Source organism: Gallus gallus, chromosome Z (genome assembly GCF_016699485.2).
Source record: "Gallus gallus isolate bGalGal1 chromosome Z, bGalGal1.mat.broiler.GRCg7b, whole genome shotgun sequence".
Taxonomy (NCBI): domain Eukaryota; kingdom Metazoa; phylum Chordata; class Aves; order Galliformes; family Phasianidae; genus Gallus; species Gallus gallus.
Window position 1 is genome coordinate 9399226 of NC_052572.1, and position 20394 is coordinate 9419619.

The window sequence follows — 20394 nt, forward strand, 5'->3', positions numbered from 1 at the left end:
CAGTTTAACACACACACACACACACACACACACACATGCAAAGGCAACTTGAAAAGAGTCATTTCTTTTTTTTCTTTTCAAATAGCCACGTTGTCTTTATCAACTATGAAACAGCAAAAATATGCATACACCATATGTTGTATTCTTGCCTCTCTAAACAGGAAAAAAGAGTTTTTTTATAATAAATGGTAGTGAATGGTGGCAGTATCACAGGTTGCCCAGAGAGGTGATGGATGCCCCATCCCTGGAGACACCCGAGGTCAGGCTGGGGGGGGGGGGGGGGGCTCTGAGCACCTGATGGAGCTGTGCACCAGGGACACCTGGTGTCCCTGCTCATTGCAGGAGAGTTGGGCCAGATGAGCTTTAAGGGTCCCTCCCAACTCCAGTGATTCTATGATTCTGTAGAAAGGAGCTTTTTATGGCTCATCTGGCGCTTTACCCAGCCTCTGACATGTTTTTAAAATGTATTTTTTAAGAGGAATGGATGTGTTCTGATCAGTAATCTCCTGTGTTTTTCAGCATACTGGGGAACGAGGATGGCCCTGATGCCTACGAGCTCCAAGTTTGTGTGAAGGACTACTGCTTTGCTCGGGAGGATCGGGTGCTTGGCATAGCAGTGATGCAGCTCAGAGACATAGCAGACAAAGGAAGCTGTGCTTGCTGGTGCCCTCTGGGGCGCAGGATTCACATGGATGAGACTGGACTTACAGTCCTGAGGATTCTTTCCCAAAGAACCAACGATGAGGTTGCAAAAGAATTTGTGAAGTTGAAATCTGAGTCCCGTTCCACTGAGGAAGGCACCTGAGCTGAGCTGTGTGGTCTTTCCTTTTCTCTTCTGCCTCGTGCCAATATGTGCAAGTGTTCAACAGTCCTCTTTTATTAATTACAAAAGGTTTTTTCATGTTATCTTTGTCAGCTCCAATAGCGCACGTGTGCCGTAGAGGAAACAAATCCATCAATCTGATGTGAATTATTTATTTTTTAGTAGCTGGATAAGACATCGTAGAGAACAAGACAATCTCTTCCTATTTAAGATGCAAATTCTGCTTTGTGTATATAAATTATTTTATATTGCAGGCTGGGTATGCTGGGTTTTGTTGATACGCAGCACTGTGATTTTATCCTCTGAAACTGGCAGACGTTAAAAAGGTTCTGCATAATCACACTACGAAACAAACCAACTGCATGGAAATTGGGAGAGTGATTTGGGGGTTTGGCAAAACACAGTTATCTCATTGAATTCATGTGCTGTGGAGCTGCCAAAGGGTGTTCCTGCACAGAGTGCACTAGTGTCTCAATCTGTTACGCAGACACCTCAACGTCTGCTTAAAAAAAGAAGTTGCAAATTGCTCTGGAGATGTACCCCAAATGAATGTACAGCTGTGGATGTGCTGCTGTGAGCATGAACATGACCAGTGGAACAAGTGCAGAGGGCCTAAGATCTTATAGCCAAAAACTGCAAAGGCAACACACCAGGAGCAGGATGCAGCTGCCCTGCATTGTAACTAGATGCTGTGTTGTAGAGAATATAAAATCCCCACGTGCTGCTGGGAATCCTGCATCACCATGTGGGTGCTGTAAGCTGCTGAGCTCCACGAGTCACACTTTGACTACCATGACCAACCTGATAAGGAAGGGAACAACATCACAGCCATTACAAATAATACGGCTACTATTTACTTTTTCCACTTCAATATTCTTTTGTTAGGGAGTTGCTCTGGTTTTGTTTGGTTGGTTGTGGTTTTTTTTTTGTTGTTCTGTTTTGTTTTATTTCTTTTTTATAATTTAATACTTGCAGGTTTTCTGTAGCATTTTGTTACCCTGGAGGCCATTCCTCCTCATAAACCCAGAAATAATGGCTTGGAAGAGAACTACACGTCTCCCCTCTGCATGCACTCACCCTTTTAAGTGCAGGTGGAGGGGCAGCAGGTCTGTTTGGTTCTGATCTTGAAGCTGCTGCTGGCCATGCCGTGGTTGATCCATGTTGATCGTCATTAATCTGTGATTTAATGATACAGTTGAAAATATTTTTGCACTATCTTGAAAAACCATACTAGTTTTGTTTTCTTGCAAAATAAAACAGCGTCCTGAGCAAAGTGATTGTGGGGATGTCAGAAATTTTGTGAACAGGAAGCTCTGGAGTAATGATTGTAACCAGGTATGGTTTTTTTTGATTTTTTCTTCACTAAGGGGATATTTGCTATTTCCAGCTGCCCTTGTACTGTGGAAGGTGCAGCTGGAACAAGCCAGTCCTTGTCCATAAAGTACTGTAATACTGTCAATAAATTCAAGGACTGGCTATTGAATGACTTTTTTTTTTTCCTTTTTTTTTGTATTTTCTTTTCTATTTTGTCTGACACTTGTACAGCTGTATGATATGACTGCTGTATTCCATGGGCTTGCTTGTAGAGTTGAGACTGCACATCTGCTTCGTTCGTGTCTGTGGTGTACTACGGTAGTGCTCTCCTAAACTTCACGCTATTTGTCACAGCTCTGAGTTGTTGTACGTGCCATCGTTACGAGAACTGTTAGTACAGTCTTTAATAAACTCTTTTAGCAGCATCTGGAGTTGTCTGTTGAAGTATAACTGTGATTGGGCTTGCCAAATCATGTAGGTTAGAATTGCTACTTGCAACTTTGCAAATTACTCTCATGTAGTACGTAGGCTTTTCCTTAGTACTGTAGATGCCCAGCACAGTGTATGAGTCAGGTAATTCCCTCTTACTCTGTGGTAGAGTACCTCTGTCTTTGATGTCTTTTCCTGGAGTTCTTGGCTTCTGATAGAGCACTGAGACAGAAAAACATAGAGAATTAGCATACTTCCTTTTGTTTGCCTATCTTGCCTTTGAGTTTCCTTTGTATTCAGGTATTGCCTCCTGCTGGTGCTAAATGGAAGCCTCGGGCAGGCAGTAGGGTACCTTACCAATAACACGTGAAGAAAAATAATTGTATACCAAAATGGATTGACAGCTTTCAGTCTGATGAGCATTAATACTATGTAGATGATGTTGATGAGATGAAAGAATAAACCTTCTTGTTGTCAAGTAAATTACTCCCTCTCCTCATTTTTTGGGGGACGCTGCCAATTTCAAGCAAAAAAAGCTTAAATAACTCGGAGGTTTGTAATTCATAATGATGCAGGCCTCGGTTTTTGTGTTCTGGGATGCAACTTTTTCCTTATGTGACGTGCTTGGCAACATGACTGCAAGTACCTCAGCTACTTAATGGCCAAGCTTGTCGCTGTGTTTCTGTTTCCAGCTCCATTATGGAGGAAGTTGAGTTTGATGGCATGTCACCTGAAGCGCTGTTTGAAGCACAGATTCAGTGACCCCTTTCAATGCAGTCAGATGGACACGAGTTTCTGACTCGCTGGTATGTTCAATGGCCATTGCTTCAGCAAGCATTAAAGTGCCGAGAAACCCATAAAGAGCTTTTCAAAGGAAAACTGCAATCTGTATCCATGGGGAGGGGAAGAGGCCTGGACAGGGAGAAGATTTGGCTGTTAGCAGAGCTGGGAATCCCAGATTCTGTATATTGCTTACCCACCAGCCTGGTGCTCGTCCTGCAAACCAAATTTGTAAACTTTTTGATCATAGAATCAGTTTCTGTAACTGCTGCTTTGTAATATGTTTATCTAAAGTGGCCCATCTGGCATCATGCCTTGGATTCACATCCATTCTTCACACTTACAGATTTTCTTTCCTGCCAGAAAACGTATTCACATTTGCATTTGGACTTCCTCTCATGCTGGTGGTAGCAAAAGGGTGTTGTGCACGTGTCTCTCTTCACTCTACTTTCTGAACACTCCTCAAAATGACAGCTGGATTTACACTGTATGTAAAAATTATACATACCTAGTAAGTATATTGATAAATGTGTAATTTAGAACATACAGAAAATATATAAATTACTGCATTTACATAGTGTTTTGTACACACGTATATGAATTAAATAGTATGCTTATATAAAAATCACTGGCTGGGATAGAAGCATCATGGCAAAGGTGACAAGCTCCAGCAGTGGTAAGTTGCAACTCCAGGAAGAGTCTGGACTGTCGCAACACTGACTTTCAAAAGGAGAAGTGGGAGATGAGCTGGGTGCTGAAGGCACATGGGTGTGTTCTGCCACTGGTCTGACTGTGCTGACCCTACGTCCTTCTGCTGCATCTGTGGGAGGAGTGGTTTGATTTCAGACCAAAAGTCCATCTTGTGTTGGTCCTATCCACCCTTAGCAGCCACCCTTACTGCAGACATCTGCCATACCCCACCCCTCAAGAGTACCTTTTGGGGCTGCCGTGTCCCAGTTTACTGAGTTATGCCAAACTTCTGATAACCCTTGCTGCCCTTCTTTGAACCCTTTCCATGTATGTGTATTTTTTCTGAGCTATGAGGACCAGAGCACCATCCAGCATTCAGAACGCAGACCAGAAAGCAGAGAAAGAAAGAAACCACCATGCAGAGTTTCAGTTAACAATCCTTTTCTTTTTCCCCCCTAACCTTTGTTTGAAAAGATGAGATCATTTTGCATGGATGGAAAGAAAGCAAGGCTGGCTTTTGAATTTAGCAGGTTTTTTGTTCTTTGGGAAATTCCTTCCTAAAGCTCCAGCCAGCTCAGGGCTGTGATACACACTGTCATAAAAATAGCTGGAGGTGTAACATAGGAGGACCCAAAGGGCTTGGTGCATGCTTGTGAGCACATGATGGGGATGGGATGGCCTTGGGGGAAAGGACACTGTGTTTCTGGGTTAGTGATGGGAGTGCAGAGACCTGGGGGCAGAGATTGGGAGGGTGCATTATCAGTCATCCTGGAAGAGATTAGCAAGTTGATGGATGAAGACAAGAAGGCGGGCAGGAGAATGGGATTCCTGGGGAGAGACTCAGACATACCGAGAAGGCAGTGGGCATTTTGGGCACAGGACTCAGTTCTCCAGTTTCTGGGTAGCAGCACAAAGGGAGGAGGTGGTGTAGTGGCACTGAAGGAAGGCACACTACTTGTGGGGTTTCCTTTTCTGCCCTCACACTCTCATTTCCTCCTTTCTAGAGAAAGCCCTAGGCATTGCCCCTGTGTGGTTCCAGACAAGTGAGACCTGTGAACGTGAGCAGTGCAGCCAATGAGGTTGGTAGTATCCCCTCATGCTTTACTGAACATCCCCTGTGGGTCTGAGCCCTCCCTGGTGGTTATGGGGGTAATCCCATAAGATCCTCTTTCAAACCAGAAATGTGGACAAGGATTTATCTGTGTCTGGGGGATTCTTTCAGAACCTCAGTCCTCTGTTACTCAGATGGCTTCTCAGTGGCTGTCTCAGTGATTTATGGCCAATCTAGAAATACTTGTTCTTGCACCACAGTGTGGTTTTGCATCATTTATTTGCACTTTCCTCACTTCTGGTGCTTTTGTCCAGTTTAGCAGAGCTGGCAAAGTTTCTGCTCCAGTCATCCATGTGTAGTTCTGGGCGTCCACTTTGGTGTGCAGCCTTTCTTGCAGCACTTTTTTCCCCAAGCCTTAAGAACTCTGTATCAGCTCCTGCCTTCGTGGGCTTCTCACTCTGCTCAGTCCAATTACTTGATATCAGCTCCAGAGTTTTTTCACCACCCTCAGACACCTCCAGCCTCCCTAAGAGTCCTGCAGAGAAGATCCCAAGACATCTCAGAATCAGTGAAGGCAGCTCACAGAAATGCACACCTTTGTCAGGCTACAGCTAGGGAATCATTTTCATGAGAAAAGGTCAAGTCAGACCTGCGTATTCTACCTCTGTCAAACCCACGCTGCTTTCTGTCTCATTTCCCATCCTGCTGTTTTTATTCTTTCCCTCAAGATTTTTTCATAAAGCACTGCACACTTGTTCAGATTAGCATAAGATGCTGGAAGTCACTTGGACCGCTTCCCCACTGAGATGCATTACGCACTTTGCCCACTGCTATTCCACTCCCAGAACCTCCACCTTTGCCAGTGCAAAGAACCCACAGGCTGACAAACCTCCAGGTCCACGTTAGCACTTAGCAAGTTTCTCACTCCTAAACGTGCCCAGGTCAAACAGGGCTATAAAAGCAGGCAGGGGAGGAGTGCTTCTCCAATCCCAGACCCCAGTGACATCTGTCAGTCTGAGCTGAGAAAGTCACAGAATCACAGAACCATTAAGGCTGGAGAGACCACGAAGATCATCTAATCCAACCATCAACCCGCCGTGCCCACTGACCACATCCCGCAGTGCCACAAAGCCCACAGCTGCCGCCCTGCCTGTCGCTGCACACACAAAAGATCATGAGATACTTGAGCTGATTTCTTAGCACTTTCTGTGTACTGCAGAATGCAATGAAGAAATTAGAAAAATGAGAGCAGTTTGGAGCTGGGGAGGAAGAATGTTTGCTTCTGGCAGCCTACAGATGACACGCAGAAGCCTGGAAGCATGGCATTTGTTATTTCGGTACGATGTAAGATGATGTGATAAATAATGTAAACGTTGAAATTTCAAGGAATATCAGACAAGACTCGGAATACTGGGAGGCGAAGCCTTTGTTCAGTGATGCTCTCTCACTTGGGATGCTAGCAGCCTGCAGCTCTCATCACAAACAGCCCCATAAAGATTTCGCTTTGAGACCAAAGCATCGCCTTCAAATTCTGCCATGAAAAAGCACAAAGCAGCTCTTCCTCCCTCTGTTGTTTCAGCCTCTGTGCCTCAAAGAACCTTTATATTTTCTCTGCTCCCTTGACAAGATTAATTCAGATTAAACTTAACCAGTCCTTATTTATCTCTGCATTATTCTCAGTATATGGTTTTTATTTTTGTTTCAGAAATCAACGCCATACAGAGCCTTGTTAACTACTGCATTTGAACTATAAATAGCTATTCTCTGGGCTATCGTGCTTCTAAGAGTTTCTCTTTTCAGTATTTTCACTGCTTATTTGGGAGCAAACCCAGAATAACACCTCCTTTTATCGTCCTTGTGATGATGTGGTGACAAAACCTGTCAGTTTCCACATCTGCTAATGCCATTATGAATACCAGCTCTCCACCAATAGCTCATCTGCTAGCTCTCCGTAATGACAACTGTCAGCCAAAAAGAGTTCAGCAATCCTAGGAGGGTGAGCCTTGTCTGTCTGCATCCTCAAAAGCAGAAAATATAACATATTTGCTACGATTTGGCTATCTCCTAAGTCATAGCTGGAGACGCAGATTGCTGCAAGAGGTGATGAAGTCCAAGAGCTGCTTTCAGTCACTGCTAAACATGGTCACTTTATCCTCTTGGGGAACTTGCTGGGCTGCAGATCCTTATTTGGAATTATTTCATGCGCCTGCTGAACACAAGCCCAGGTCAGGTCCTCTCTTTCATCCGGGGAGGAAGTTCAGAGGATGACCATCACGGATGCAATAAACCTGCACAACAGTGGCTGAGGTTTTCTCAGAACTTGGCAGCAGCAGCGATGCATTCCCTTTGTGTGCAGGAGGAGCGAGTCTGGAGAAACAAAGTCCCTCTGTGCTTCAGGAAAGTTTATTGCCCACTTCTGAAAAAAAAATAAATTGAAAACACAAAAACAACAAAGCCTCCCTCCCCAGTATGGGTATTTCTTTCACTTTTGTTCCTTATCTCTTTTCTCCTCAAAGCAAAAGGAGCAGGGCAGTCTGAGACCACTGTGAGCACTGGATGTGGAACTGCTGTACAACAGCAGCAGAAGCTGCTCCGTGCAATTCCTCCAAAGCACCGTGCTTTCATATCGTGCTGCATGAGACATCACTGCGTGTTCTTCTGCAGGGGGAGCTTGTCGTCCAGCCTAGAAACTGGAGTGAGGAAAACCAGCTGGAGAACATCTGGTTTGTTCAGCCCAAATCCAGATTAACAAAACCCCTCCACCGCTCATGGAATGATCTTAGTGTGGAGGCTTCGGATGGCTGGTTGGTGCCTGCATGCCATGAAATCCATCCTCCAAAAGAACAAGTTAGGTAGGAAATGAAAGTGAAACCTCTGTTGGAGGAAGTTTTGCTTTACAGATTTGTAGATAGTGATTTTTTCCCCCCCTTCTGGAAGCAGTCCTGAAAAGGGGAAACATGAGAAATCTTCTTTCTCAGGATGATGTACCAAACCCCTTCTGCTATCAAGCTCACGAGTCACACCCTGCTTCTATGTTTCAGTGATGCTGTGTCAGTGGAAGCATCACCACTCTGACTATAAAAGTGTCCTTATATCCAGTCTAACTCTCCCCTCTGTTACTTTGGAACATTTCCCCTTGTCCTATCACAATGGACTCTGCTAAAGAGTCCGTCCCCTTCTTTCTCATAACCTCCGTTTAGATGCTGAAAGGATACCCCACGTGCAGTGTTCTCTGTATGAAGTGGGATGGGGTGGTGGGAGAGAAAGAAACGTGTTTTGCTCCTTGACATTACTTGTGTTCCATCTCTAGTGCCATGCCCAAACCAGCAGCAGCTCATGTCTGTGCAGTAAAGCACTGTTCTTCTAGTACAATGAGTGAGCTAATCAGTAAACTAAGTGCTAAGACTGACAGAAAAGCATGATTCAGTGGAAAGTGTCACAAGAATGTCTTTTAAAAGCAGTTCTCTGGAGCTGTGAAAAGCCATCTCCTTCAGTGGCAGAGGAGCCCACCAGTTCTCTCATAGTTTATAATCCCAAGTCATTGCAAACTGTTATGACTTTTCCTGTACCTCATCAAAGCAATAAGGACTGCAAAAGTGCTTAACATCCATAATATCAGAGCCAGAGAAGAGCCACTAGGTCATTCAGTTTCATCTATTGCCTTGCATGGACCATGGTGCATCACCCAGTTAACTCTGTGCTGGGCTTAATAGGGAATTAGACTGTCACCACCCCAAGGAATTTATCCATTTTCCTGCCGCTAAAGCACTAAGAAATGGAGATCAGCCATTGGTGTTTTGCTGTGGTGGTTACCAGTTTAGACATGATTAGCTTTCTGACCTCAGTTTGGTTGGTTTGAAGCTTCTGGTCTCTGGTTCTTATTGATCACAGACTCGTGGCAGAAGGCCAGGTGTTCACAGCAGGAGAGGCTGAGAGGTTTCGCTGCATTGTCCAAACAATCAGCTTGGAATTAGGTCCAAAACCACAGAAAGAAGAAATGTCAGGTTACAAACCATTACCAATTCCTATGCTTCAGTGTTTCAGACATCTCCTGGAAGGATCAGGCAGTATTCCCCCTCTCCATCCCACTGAACAGCTGCTTAGATGTAAAACAAAGTGTATCTGTCTCCTTCTCCCACCTTTCCTGTGAAGCACCAGAGATTGATCAGCAATTAAAAGTCCACCTCCATAGGCATTGAGTAACACAAAGTTTCCCTTTTCTTATAGATCTGTTCACTTCATCTTCCATAAGTGCTCAGATCAGGGGATCAAGAAGTACTTTCGTGCTGACTGATGGCGCTGCAGAGTTTCCACCCAGCTTTAAATAGCTTTCCACCATCCTTTGGCATCTCCTTCCCATGTCATTCTTCTCCAGTGAAAGCAATCTTAATCCTGTTACCTGCTCGTGATAAGTAAGCAGGAAAGGCCAGCTCTCTGAGGACGGATATTTTTGCCAGCTAATGGGTCCTTCCCACCACGTATTTTCACCTACTATAAATACGAACCACAGATCTTCAGGAATTTCTTTCCTTGTTGCTAACTTTGCAAATAATGCAGCAGATTCAGTATCTCGTTCTAGAACAATCAAGAAGACAGTTTACCTCTGCAGCAGAAACAGTTCTAGAGGACTGTGTGGCTTTCAGTTCATCTTTCAAGCCAGAATACAGAGGTCTCTGGGATCCCCCCACAGTTCTGTATTACATGTGTCATTGGCGTGGTGTAGGAGTTAAGCAACCATGTAATGGACCATTTTGCAGAACTAAATGCTTTGAAATTCTGTCGTAAGGCATTTAGTGAGGACAAAATCATTTTCTTGTTAAACAGTGTGGGAGCAATCCTCCTTTCATCCACAGCACAGCAGCACAAGCAGATTTCCCATGTGCTTGCTTCACCAACCTGCCTGAGTCATGGTCTGTGTTCTTCACCACTTGTATAAGTAAATTATTACCTCTGTTATGGGTCCTACTTTAAGTCACTTGTATAAGTAAATTATTACCTCTGTTATGGGTGCTACTTAAAGTCACAGAATCGTAGAATCATTAAGGTTGGAAAAGACCTCTAAGATCATCTAGTCCAACCCTAACCCATTCCTATACCATGACCACTAACTACACCCCTCAATACCACATCTCCGTGTTTCTTGACAGCCTGTGCCAATGCCTCCACACGCTTCTGAAGAAAAGATTTTTCCTGATATCCAACCTGAACCTCCCCTCGTGCAGCTTAAGACCATTACGAGGTCATTGGTGTACAGTGATACAGTCGTGGTGCAGAAATACAGGGATGAGATCCTGCAAGTGCAGCTCTGCTGGCGCAGTGCCACTCCGGCCAGCCACAGGGTTCTCTGTGCCAGGTTAATGGTATTATTTTAGTTCAGAGAGAGGTCTGGCACAAGCATTGCTCAAATGCAGCACAAAGAGTTCTTTATTGGGAACTTGGAACAAAGGCTCGTGACAGATGACAAAAAATCAGGAGAAATGATCAACTGGGAAAAAAACCTTCAGTCCTTTTTCTGCTTGAGGACATTTCATGGTGAGTTGCAGGGCCATGTCAGAAAGTACTACCACTACTGAATTCTTGTGAGTTCTGATGCCGAAATAATTTACAGAGATTTTTAATGTAAAATATCCTAAGCAGAATGGAAGCGTTACTACTTTTGCCATGAAACTGCATGAAGGTTTGATAATGACTCAAACTTTAGTTAGTTTTCTTGCAGCAAGGCCATCTGACTTTCCCGTCTCTTTGTGAATGCGGTGGTGGCATTGGTTGTAGCAGCATGGCACATACCCCTCTGTTGATTGTCAGGCATTAAATCAACCACTAGACCTGACTGGGAGCACAGCTCTGCTAACGTGGCAGTTTCAGCCGTTCCTGGGTGTCCTGTTCGATCATGAAGACCCCATCTTCCTCCACTTGCCCAGGCCATGATTTGGTCTAGGTGGACACGGGTTGGACAGTGGGACTAGGTGATCTCAGTCTTCTTTCCAGCCTTAATGATTCTTTGATTCTAGGACACACAGACATCTGGAGAATGGACAAACAGTATTTACTCAGGTTTCCTCCCAGAAGAAAAGATTAGAACCTGATGACCTGATGAACCTGTCCCTCCTCACCCAAGTCACTCTATGATTCTATGGTAAGAAGTCATGGGCATGGCACCCAGCAGTGAGATTACATGGGAGGCCAAGACCCAGCAGCGTAGGAGTTGGTGTGCAGCCATGGTTCATGCCTGGAGATTTGGAAATGCCTGGAGATTTGCAAAGGTACAGGTGCAACCTTTGCAAACAGGGCACTGCAGTTATATGGGGATGGGTTTGGTGGGGAGATCCAACCCCTCAAATACTGTGTGCATGCTTTGCCATGGTCCATGGGACTGCAGGAGAGCCCTGGCTTCGCAGTGGGCACACCCACTGGTCCAGGCTGTTGTGTCAGAGCTTAGGTCATGGTGGACACAGACTCTTCTCTTGTATGGCATGTGCCCACTGCTCACTGGGCCTGGATCAGCTCACAGCCCAGCCTGGCTGAGGGAACCGGGAGCTGCAGATGCATTGCAGAAGCTTATCTTTGGGGCTGCAGGGAAAGCCAAAGCCTCCTGTGAGTGCATTACCCCCTGGGTGTCGCTCAGAGAAGTTCACTGTGGGGTCTGTCCTGAGAAACATCAGAGGTCCTGAGGCTGACAGAGTTCAGAAGCAGCAGGGAGGAAAACTGGAGCGGCACAGGGAAAATACCTCCCCTCCTTCCTCTGAAGTCTCATAAAGCCAGCCCTCCCAGAAAGCAGAGCAGCTCTCCAGGCTGTGAATACACATGCTCTGAGGCTCCCTCAGAAATCACTCCCAACTTCTGTTAACGGAGAGTTGCAAGAGATCAAAGCTGCAGGTAAGTAGGGCACCTGTTACATCGAGCCTTCATCTTTTCTCGAGAGGAGGTGGGAGAGGGCAGGAAGTGTGATGGTTCTGCAAAGCTCAGCCAAATGTTGATTTTGGTGGCCAGGTGACTTATCCCAGGAGTCTTCACAGCAGCTTTGAGGTTGCATCTCTCAACATCTCCGGTCCCTGGAATGCAAGGAACACTCTCAGGGACAAAAAAAAAAAAAAACATGTACAGAAATGGGGAAATATTTCTTTTCTACTAGAATGGATATTGTTGTCTCTGATTATGGCCTTGTCACCTTGTCATGCCATGATCAAAACCCCTTCATGATGGAAAGCCAGTTCTGTGCACGTGTCTTACCTCTGTGCTCCCACCCACATTCCTCTCATCTCCAGCTCTATGCCACAGTAGCACATTTTGGGGGATAAGAACTTATGCACTATGTTGCTCTTAAAGAGCCTTATTGTAATTAGCATGCTATGCTCATTAAGAATGTTTTGTAACATTTTAGAGCTCTGGCTAACTCAGGATAGATGGTGCTAGAGAGAGATATGCCAGCAATCAGCTGTAATAATGTTTTAAATGTTTCCAGCTGTAGGATTTTCTCTGTACTAAACGGTTATGAATTCATTGCTCACACGGAGTAGGGTGATTGGGGTGAAAGTGTGATTTATCATCCTGTTGTAAGTTCAAGATCCCATAACATGAACAATGCAAATCATGGACTGTGCTAATGATGCTAAGTACCACTCCTGCTAATGATGGTGGCTTCAGGTGCAAAAAAAGTGGAGCTGATTGTGACTGTACAGCTCGCCCTGGCAGTCCTCTAGCAACAAGAGCTCTGAACACACCGTTTATGCCTATCTAAGGATGAGGTTCACGTTATTGAGAACAGATTTTGTTCAGTTGCTGTCCTTTGGTTGGTATTTCATGAAGACCTCTCTCCTGCCTTTTAATGCTCTTTTCTTGTAGTGCTCTTTACCTTGTACAGCTAATAAGGTAGTTCAGAGCACTTAAAAGTTTCTCTTCGAGTGCTGAGCATTGACTGAAACATTCCAGAAGGCTCAGAAACAGTCGCTTTGAAGGCCTTCTCATTGGCATTCTAATGCACTGATAGGAAACAGAGACTTTTCGCAGCAGCCATTGGGAAGGAGGTGCATAAATCTTCCTGAAATTCACTGCAAGGTGACAGTGACACCATTGCAAAAGTGAAAAATGAAATGTGGGTCAGCAGCTCCCGTGACAGCAGTGGGCTGCAGTGATACATGGCCATGTGCTGCTTTTAGATGCGGATTGTGACAACCGTTCTGTTCTGGCATGTCTTATTTTTATTTCTGATCGGGGTGCAAGCATCAGGCAGTCTGTCCAACAAGCATCCAGCATCCTAATCAAGAACAACAGCATTCCTACAGAGCTGTCCCTCCCCAGGTTCCTGTGCTACTCCTTCATATGTTTTGGAGTGAAGGGCTGTTTGCATCCTCATTACAGCGTCTTTGGCATTAAACGTCAGGAAGCATTTTCTAGCACATCTCTCAGGAGGAGCCTTGAATTCTGCCAGTGAGTTTGTGTAGCTGTCTCAAATATACATGGGATTTCCCTGCAGAGAACTGGATCGTGTCTCTGTAGACCAGTTAGAGCTGCCTCGTTGCAAATGTACTCCGCAAAAGAGGGTTCTCACTAAACAGCCAAGAATACTCAGCAGCAGGACTTCTGTTCTTCCCACATTTCAGGAACATCCACTCTCCGGCCCACATCACCCAATGGAGACTGTTCTGATGATGTTATTGCCACATTTCTCCATGGTTTCACCACACAACTGACTGTACCCTGGACCATGGCATCACAGTGCATTGCCCCATGGGCTGTGCCAACACAAGCCTTTGTGCAGCCACACTGAGACCTCTGCTGCTGAAAAGCTCTGTTGTCAGTGTACTGAGCTGCCAGTGTTCTGATGTCTGTTGCAGTGAGTGAGGGAAGGGAAACAACCTGACTGAAATTCCAGACAAATATACCTTTTTCTTCTTTTTTTCTGAGTCACCCCTGAATCATACAGGTGTTCCTGAGGGTGGTTGTCTCATTGAAGCCAATGTCTCGTAAAGCTGCACTGATGGTTTGTGACGTGACCACTTTGTTTGCAGGGAGATTTGTACCCCACAGGTCTGAACTGAAGAGCCCTTAACTCAAGATGGCTATTTTCTCTTCACACTCAGGCACTACACACTGTTAGACATTGAACCGTGCTACTGATAATCTGTATAATCTTTGCACCTGCAGAGCAGGTCCTAGGGAATGAAGTAGGGCTGGCCTCGTCCAAAAGTTGAGTGAAATCACACGGCTGATAGATGCACCTGTGTTTTATGACCAGTCACCATTTCGAGTGGTTTTGTCCATGCCTGGATCTGCAGGAGAATCTTCCAACAAAAGCACAGTTTTGACTTTGCCTTTGAGTCCTCTCAGGACTTTCACTGGACAGTTTCACAAATACTGAAAAAATAAGATATATTGCAGCAACACACGACACAGATTGGGCTTGCCATTGATAAATGCATGTCAGCAGTGCAGGCAAAACACTGGGTATCCTGTGTGCTCTTCCCCAACAGATAAAGCACAGCCCTTGCCAAGAAGACATCACTGTTCTGGAGGAGGAAGAGGAGCACAGCTTCCCATCTCCCCTTCCGTCTCTCTCCTTTGATCTCTCTTCCTTTCTCTATTCCCCCTTTCTCTTCTCTCTCTCCAAGATACTTTCCCTCATAACCTGAACCATACCTGTTTCTCTCCATGGCATGATGTTGAACATCGTTTGGGTGGAGAGTCGAGTACTAAAATCATACATGTTCAGCACGTTCTTCTCATTATGATACTCAGGGGTGTTAACTTTTATATTAATTTCATGGTTAATGAAGCAGCAGGACTCACTCTGGGCACTGCAGCCTTCAAGATTCTGTCCTGAAGTGCCATCATCTTATTCCCAAAGCCTTTATCCAAAACAGGACCATCCTGCTGCCACCAGACCCCCTCCTTCAGCTGCTTTTGGTGCTGACATCAGGGATTTCCACCCCCAAGGTTCAGACACCAGATAAGCAGGAAATAGCAGTTTTAACCCCTCATCAGCTAATCCCATAGAGGGCAAAACCTCATTTTCTTCTACTTCATCCATCAGTGTGATGCTGAACTTTTATATTCCAGGATGATCATCATGCAAACTGGTGGAGGGGTGAGGCTCCGTGACCCACCGTTGCCACATCCAACACACTGCTCCTACTGGAGGAAGCTGCAACACAGAAAGATGTTTCTAAAGCAGAACGTGGGCATGGAGAGACCCTGTACTCAGTTAAAACAGACTGAATTCACAAAGAACAAGATAAGTCCCACCTATGATCTAGAACCTGGAGACAGGTAGAAGATGGGAGAGAAAGGAGACGCCCCCTGGTACTTCATATTTTATGAAGGGCACAACAACTTCTGAAAGGATTCCTTTCCAGGAAATCCTGGGGGAAGATCTGGGAGTGATTTAGGGAAGAGTCAATCGTGTGTGCTGTCCTTGCAAAACCATTTCCCACGAGGCAGCAGAACGTCTTTCTTTTCTTTATTTCCACCTTAAATATTGCATCATTCTCAAACAGCAGCTTTTTCTCTCCAAACAAATGGAGTTCTCATGCACTAATAACTTTCGTCTCAAGCTGTACTTTTCATTCTAAGTTATTAGCCATTGTTATTCTGAAATTATTTTTCCTTTAGTGACCCAAACAGCACCGACAGGAAGGGACTGTAATTTTGTGTATCCTCCAAGACCAACCCTAAGTGCTGTGCAAAAGGCTCCCTGCCCACATGCTTACTCAGAGCTGCAACACTGGGTGCGGAGGATGGCATGTTGCTGTCAATACCAAACCTGAATCCTGCAGTGTTGTGGCATCTCTTCTTCCCTTTGGGAGACAGTTTTCTGGTTTAAAAATAGTGTCATGTACCAACCCTAGAAAATGAAAGTGAGCAGAAAAAAGATTATTCACTCCTACCCCCTCCAGAGAGGGTCAGAATTCCACTTTTCTAAGAATGGCATTTACCAGGACTTTGGGATAACCGTGCCTGCATTACATGCCAGCAGTTCTCATGTGCTGAGATGTCACCCATGTGCTCCTAAATGTCTCGTGGTCCTGATCACTTGAGGGAGCAACAGAAAACAAGAAAAGAGAAGGAAAACAGTATCGAGTGACTCATCCAGAATCTGACGCAGACACGAGAATGGATTTGAGCCTCATTTCACTGTTTGCTCAGTTTGCTATCCTTCCAGTGCTTGTGTGACCCTCTTGGATGTAACCATGGCCCATTACCTACTGGGAGAACTTCACATAAAGCAGTAGCTCTCACTGCCATGTTTGCAATGAAAAACCAAAGTAGGAATTTAATTTGACAAGGGCTACAAAGAGTAGAGGTTCTGGTAAGACTCTGCATTAGCTGGGAATAAACCAACACTAAAGAACAGACCACACGGTTAAGGAGATATGAAGTACCTTTTAGAAAGCCTTCCACATCAGTGATTTGGCCTGTTGAAGGCACATCAAAAATTAACTTTGCTTCTTTAAAATCATCTCTATGTACTTAAATCTGTCGCTTTTTGTGATTATTTTTTAGCCAGACATCATCAAACCTCAAAGCAGGTGACAGAAGAGCCCTACAGGAGCAAGCTGCGGTTTGGGAGCAAGCGCCGCAGTTTGCACTGTAGGAAACTGCAGGAGAGTCTGCAGTGCCAGTGTGGCTTGATAAATGCCATTTAGATACTTATTTTTATTCTTACATGTTCACATTACGCTCTACAAGGTGATCTTTTAGATTGGCTCTGTCATTCCCTGCCTCAGAACCACTGTTGTTATCTCTAATTTAGGTTGACGGGGGCACCAAAGTAACTGCTTTCATGCCAAAAGCTGAATGTCCTTCAGGGAGGCAGTGGGATGTTTTAGAGGAAGAGTATCTTTCGCCTTTGAGCGTCCCCATCTGTGCGCTGCCTGAGAAAGTTAAGTCTCCTGACTGCAGACAGTCGAATGCCATGTCCTGTTTACACCCCTGGCTACTGCTTTCACTGCAAAAAGGCTCTTAAGGTTGCATTCCTCAGGCGAAATACAGAGTCCTACCCATGGTATCGACCTTCCTAACACCCTGTCTCACCTGAGTCCAAGGATCAATTCTTGTTATTTACCCAGTGCAATGCTGTGCCATGTTCCACCCACAGCTTGGGTAACTGCCTTTCCTCCCGCGGCCGTTGCTGAGGACGTGAAGCACACCAGGACATCCTGTGACTTCTGTCCCTGGGCAGGTCTACCTGGAAAGCGCAGCGTTCCCAGGGGAGCCTCGCAGCCCCGCTGGGGAGCAGCCCTGCTGAATTATCCCATAGGGATCTGAACAGAGGCTGCAGCTCCCTGCATGGTGCTCGGCACGATCCTCCCGCTTGTCTTGACAAACAGCTTCAGATAGAGAAGACAGCACCAAACAGCCAGGTAGGTCAGTTTGTTCTCCTGGAAGATAAGTAGAACCTTTCAGAAGAGCCCAGATTTCAGTTATTTTTGCTGGTTTTTTTTTTTTGTTTTGTTTTGTTTTCCTTTTGTTTTTCTTTTGCGTGTTGGATCGTGCTGCATCTCTAAGAGTTGGTTCTGGAGAATGGCTCTTGTGTCTGGGTTTTCTTTATGTAGCACCGGCTTTGTTCTATCAGCGACACCCAAAGGTAGAGGGAGTTGGGACCACTGAATCGAGGGGTTTCAGTAAACCAAAGTCGGTGAGATGAGACAGCGTGCATTCATTCTGCTGGCTTTAGGTCTAGGCCCTTCTCTTTCTGTTTGTATTATCCAAAGAGAGACCCATACCTGTGTTCTGTGTGCCCGAATCTAAAACACGCTCACTGTTTTCTCCACCACTGTTGCTGGTGACTGCATTTTAATGTTACAACGAAGGCATGAAACATGGGATGGTCTTGCCTCCATCAGAAAAGGTTTTGCATCGTAACTGCCTCCAGAGAAGATGCACTTGAGCGCAAAGTGGCCAACGAACCATTTAGTGAGTGCTGATTTCTGGCCTGTGGTATACTGAGTGATAAATGAAACTGGCTGCCCAGGGATGTGATGGGGTCACCGTCCCTGGGGGTGTCCAAGAACTGTGTAGATGTGGCTCTGAAGGATGTGGTCAGTGGGCATGGTGGGGGTAGGCGGGGGCTGGGCTGGATGATCTGAATGGTCTTTCCCAGCCTTAATGATTCTATCATTCTGTGGTCTCACTGCCTTTGGGACTGAAAGGCGTGAAACTAGTAGGCCAACTTACGGGCAGCCAAAGACTTTATGAATGTGGAGGTCTGGTTAGATGAAACACGTCCTAAGTATCTTCTGAGTTACAGATAAAAATGGCCACTTCTCCCCCAGAATCCTTGCTTCTCTGATGGAGGCTATCTTACATCCTTCCCTGGTATCTGGTATATATTCCCACCCTTAACACAGCAGTGTGACTCCATAGCCCTGTACTGAAGAAGGATTTTCACAGCACAGCATTGCTCTTCTCCCCGACCACGGAGACATGACAATTTAGGTACCGCTGGCACCAGCGAAAGTCCCACAGAAACCAGCATGAATTTCTAAGTGAGCTTACAAGGGGAAGGGCAGTTTTTATGCTGCACTGACCTTAACCTATATTCCTGCAAATGATAAATGATTTCAGAAATAACATTTAAAGGAGAGGTTGAGGCCATACGATCAGTGACAGAGGCACTTTCTGAGTTACTCAGCTGCAAACAACCAGAGCAAAATAACCTGCAGCTCACATTACAGGAGGATCTGTTTGCTTCCTTTGAAGCGGATGCCTTCGTTTTCTTAGCAGTAAAAACTCTCTGTGGATCTCTGGTTAGTGAGATGTATGACTTACTGCACTTTCACTTTGGCTCTGGTTGTTAACATATTCATGACCTACATACATCTTAGCAGAACTGAAAGTCGCTATTCCAGGCTTAGACGGAAAAAATAATAACTGGAAGACAGGGAACAGTGAAGTGCAGTCATTTGCTGACATCAAAGTCGAGCTGGGAGTATAACTCTCTTCAAGTCAGGCTGGAAAAATGCTTCCAGCATCACCAGGAATGATTCACTGCTGTCAGATAGACAGGTCCCCAGCGCTAAGCAGTTGTTTGTCTGCTTTGGAAAGGCCACCGTGTCACACGTTCCATGCCCTGTGTGGCAGTGCTTAGCACACAGAGTTGTCCAACCTCTTACAACTGTATGTCCAGCACAAGTCCCGTTGATATTTGCACGTGCTCAGCACTGATTCCAGGAGGAGGAGGATTTGATTCTTGTATATGTGTAGGGTGATAATAGTGATGATGGTGAAAAGTCACATGAGTGCCCTCGTTATGAGGCTGGAAAGCTCAGAGAGGTGAGTTCTGCCCTACTGTCCACAACCACAGGATACATTTAAATACAAATATGTTTTAAAGACCGGTTTTCCCACTTCAGAAGTTGAATTATGTAGTTTACCAGTGTTTCCAAATCTGTACCCCAAGGAGGAACATCGAAAGGAGGAAAAGAAAGTAGATCACAGTCCTTGGTTTTCCCCACGTGATGAACAGCAGTATGAGACGTTTGGGCTGGGGCTGCACAATACTGTGTTGAATCCAAGGCCAATGATGGACACGTGGCCCATGGACAAGGCCAATAACTGCGACCTGTATGTGAACAAGGCTCCTTTTCATGTTCCTTGGCTATCTTTTTTACACTCCCTGACTCAGTCCAGGGGCCTGTGCAGCTTCTTGCCCACCTCTATTGGTTGTTCAGTGTTATGCTTTCATCCATTGTTTCCTTCCTGCTCCACTGTTTGGGATCCTGAGTTTATTGCCCTTGTAGCTACTGGGGGTTGTAGTTTTAGAGGCCGCCTGGATTACCCACTGGTTTAACACTAAGCAGACCTTCCCTTTTCCCAGCTCTTTGGCAAGAGTTGTTGTGTGCAGCTTATACTGCTGTTATCAGGACTGTTGCCAAGCCTTCACCCACCTGCCATTTCCTTTCTCAGACAGATAAGATTTATTTTACTTTTCCATCTTAAATCTGCACCATTGGCTTTACAGCACTATGAAAAGTATGAATACAGGTGTGAGAGAACAATGATTTCACTTAACTTACGGTTGGTTGCAGCACATCACTGTGTTGCACTGTGATTAGGATCCTTCCCATTGCTTTCCTCTTCCAGACCCCTCTGTCCTTGTTGCAGTGTCCTGGTGGACTCAAAGGTCTGTGACCCACTCTTTTTTTTTTCCCCTTCTTTTTTTCCCCAAGGGCTCTACCTTTGCACAGGGTTGGGGTGTCAAGCACGTTCCATATGAACAAGACACAGACCTGTAAGCACTTCCAACACAGTGGCTTCTTGTGCTTTTCAGTACCATTTACATATCTCTCTTGGGCTGTTTCACTTCATT

At 45.3% G+C, this 20394-nt stretch overlaps 2 protein-coding genes and 1 long non-coding RNA gene across 4 annotated transcripts in view; 2 read left to right on the forward strand and 1 right to left on the reverse strand.

Moving 5' to 3' along the window:
• The window catches only part of UNC13B (unc-13 homolog B), a 209332-nt gene extending 206283 nt beyond the window's left edge, over window positions 1–3049 (forward strand). Inside the window, exon 42 of the mRNA XM_046905963.1 lies at window positions 520–3049. Within this exon, the coding sequence (XP_046761919.1) occupies window positions 520–805 (286 nt within the window). The 3' untranslated portion in view covers window positions 806–3049. The remainder of the gene's footprint in view (window positions 1–519) is intronic.
• A 7511-nt stretch (window positions 3050–10560) lies between these two features.
• On the reverse strand, window positions 10561–16138 carry LOC124417560. The gene is made up of 3 exons (XR_006932546.1): window positions 16019–16138; window positions 15794–15927; window positions 10561–12139 (listed from the first exon to the last, which is right to left on the reverse strand). It is a non-coding gene; the product is annotated as an uncharacterized LOC124417560 (long non-coding RNA).
• Window positions 16139–17253: 1115 nt separating this feature from the next.
• The window catches only part of ATP8B4 (ATPase phospholipid transporting 8B4 (putative)), a 74801-nt gene continuing 71660 nt past the window's right edge, over window positions 17254–20394 (forward strand). For both annotated transcript variants that reach the window (XM_004937130.5, XM_040656494.2), the window contains exon 1: window positions 17254–17446. The gene's annotated coding sequence lies outside the window, so the exon portion shown is untranslated. The remainder of the gene's footprint in view (window positions 17447–20394) is intronic.